The sequence below is a fragment of the Sciurus vulgaris genome (genome assembly GCF_902686455.1).
Source record: "Sciurus vulgaris genome assembly, chromosome: 2".
NCBI classification, from domain to species: domain Eukaryota; kingdom Metazoa; phylum Chordata; class Mammalia; order Rodentia; family Sciuridae; genus Sciurus; species Sciurus vulgaris.
The window spans coordinates 82,104,000-82,105,737 of NC_136462.1; the positions used below are offsets into that span (position 1 = coordinate 82,104,000).

The 1,738-nt window shown below is 41.5% G+C and overlaps 1 protein-coding gene across 1 annotated transcript; it reads left to right on the forward strand.

The window, feature by feature from the left end:
- Positions 1-264: 264 nt before the first annotated feature.
- Positions 265-1,212, forward strand: LOC306653376 (olfactory receptor 4K14-like; the record flags this gene model as incomplete). Its single annotated transcript, XM_079126378.1, has 1 exon — positions 265-1,212. One exon carries the CDS (start codon positions 265-267, stop codon positions 1,210-1,212), a length of 948 nt encoding a protein of 315 aa, XP_078982504.1.
- Between the last annotated feature and the right edge of the window lie 526 nt (positions 1,213-1,738).

Sequence of the window (1,738 nt, forward strand, 5' to 3'; positions counted from 1 at the left end):
AACTGTGCCCTCTCAATTATTTGCACAAGAAGCCCATCTTTGATCCTGCTTCTTGAAAAACCTATATGAAGCATTTAGTTTTTCTTTTGGACACAATGCCATGGATAACTGGCCAAGATTCCTTTTCATGATTATAATTTTCATGCTGATATGTTGATGCTACATTTCAAGGTGAATATCAAATTCTAGAAACTGTAAAAATCAACCATTATTCATCCTACCAACTGATAATGTATTCTTCTCCTAGGTTAACCAGAGGATGTAATGAATAAAATGGATGGAGGAAATCAGTCTATAGTGTCAGAATTTGTGCTTCTGGGACTTGGCCACTCATGGGATTTGCAACTCTTACTGTTCATGATCTTTTTAACACTTTACCTGGTTATTGTAACTGGAAATACTGTCATCATGACCTTAATCATCACTGACCCTCATCTCCATTCCCCCATGTACTTCTTTCTGGCCAACCTGTCTTTTGTTGATATGTGGCTTTCTTCAAATACCACTCCTAAGATGATTGCAGACTTTCTCAGGGAGAACAAGACCATTTCCTTTGCAGGCTGCATGTCCCAGATCTTCTTTTCCCATTTCATTGCAGGGCTTGAGATGGTGATACTGGTGATCATGGCCTATGACCGCTACGTGGCCATCTGTAAACCACTCCACTACTCCACCGTTATGAGCCTACACAGGTGCATGTGGCTGGTGGTGGCTGCCTGGACTGTGGGCTTTGTGCATGCCATGAGTCAGATTGTTGTGATTGTGAAGCTGCCATTTTGTGGCCCCAGGAAAATAGACAGCTTTTTCTGTGATAGACCACTGGTGATCAATCTAGCCTGCATGGATTCTCACAAGTTGAAAGTTTTAATGAACGTCGACTGTGGGGTTGTAGCCATAACATGCTTTATCCTCTTGCTGATATCCTACACATATATTCTTCTCACCATATGCCAAAACTCTAAAACTGGTGCATCTAAGGCCCTGTCCACCTGCACCGCCCACATCACTGTGGTGGTGCTCTTCTTCGGGCCCTGCATCTTCATCTACGTGTGGCCACTCAACATCACATGGATGGACAAATTTCTAGCTGTTTTTTACTCTGTTTTTACACCTCTCCTCAATCCAGCCATTTATACACTGAGAAATAAAGAGATGAAAAATGCCATTAAGAGATTCAGAAGCTACTATATGGATTTCAAGGGAAATAATTAATGCCTGGAAACCTAAACATCCATAATTATCAGAGAGTTATCCAATCAACACTCCTATGCCTTTAAATATGTTAGATAATGAACTAAATTTATGTCTTACAAACACAGGGTAGCATCTTATCAAATTTCTCTTGAATTTTACCTAACTTTATTTGGCAAGAAGCATTTCTATAACATCAATGGTTCCCTCAAAACTTTCATGTATCATTTTGCCGGGGACCAGCCCTAGCAGCAGAGTCCAAGGGTCCTCAATGGCCTGAAAAGCAAAAGCCCCCAAAGAATTAAGCGGCGCAGCGTCGGCGATGGACAGCAAACCACACGGACTCGGGTCAGTGTTGGAATGCTGACAACTTTATTGAACTCCTTTACAGCTTATATACCCTTGCTCCCACTTCTTTAAAAGTTTCAATAGATAACAGAAGTTAGGTTGTAAAATCAGCCAACTGGTGCCACCTGACACTTAACATTTTTCCGTAATGGGCTCTTCTTGACCCGAAACCTACAGAACATGCTGACGCACATTTTTC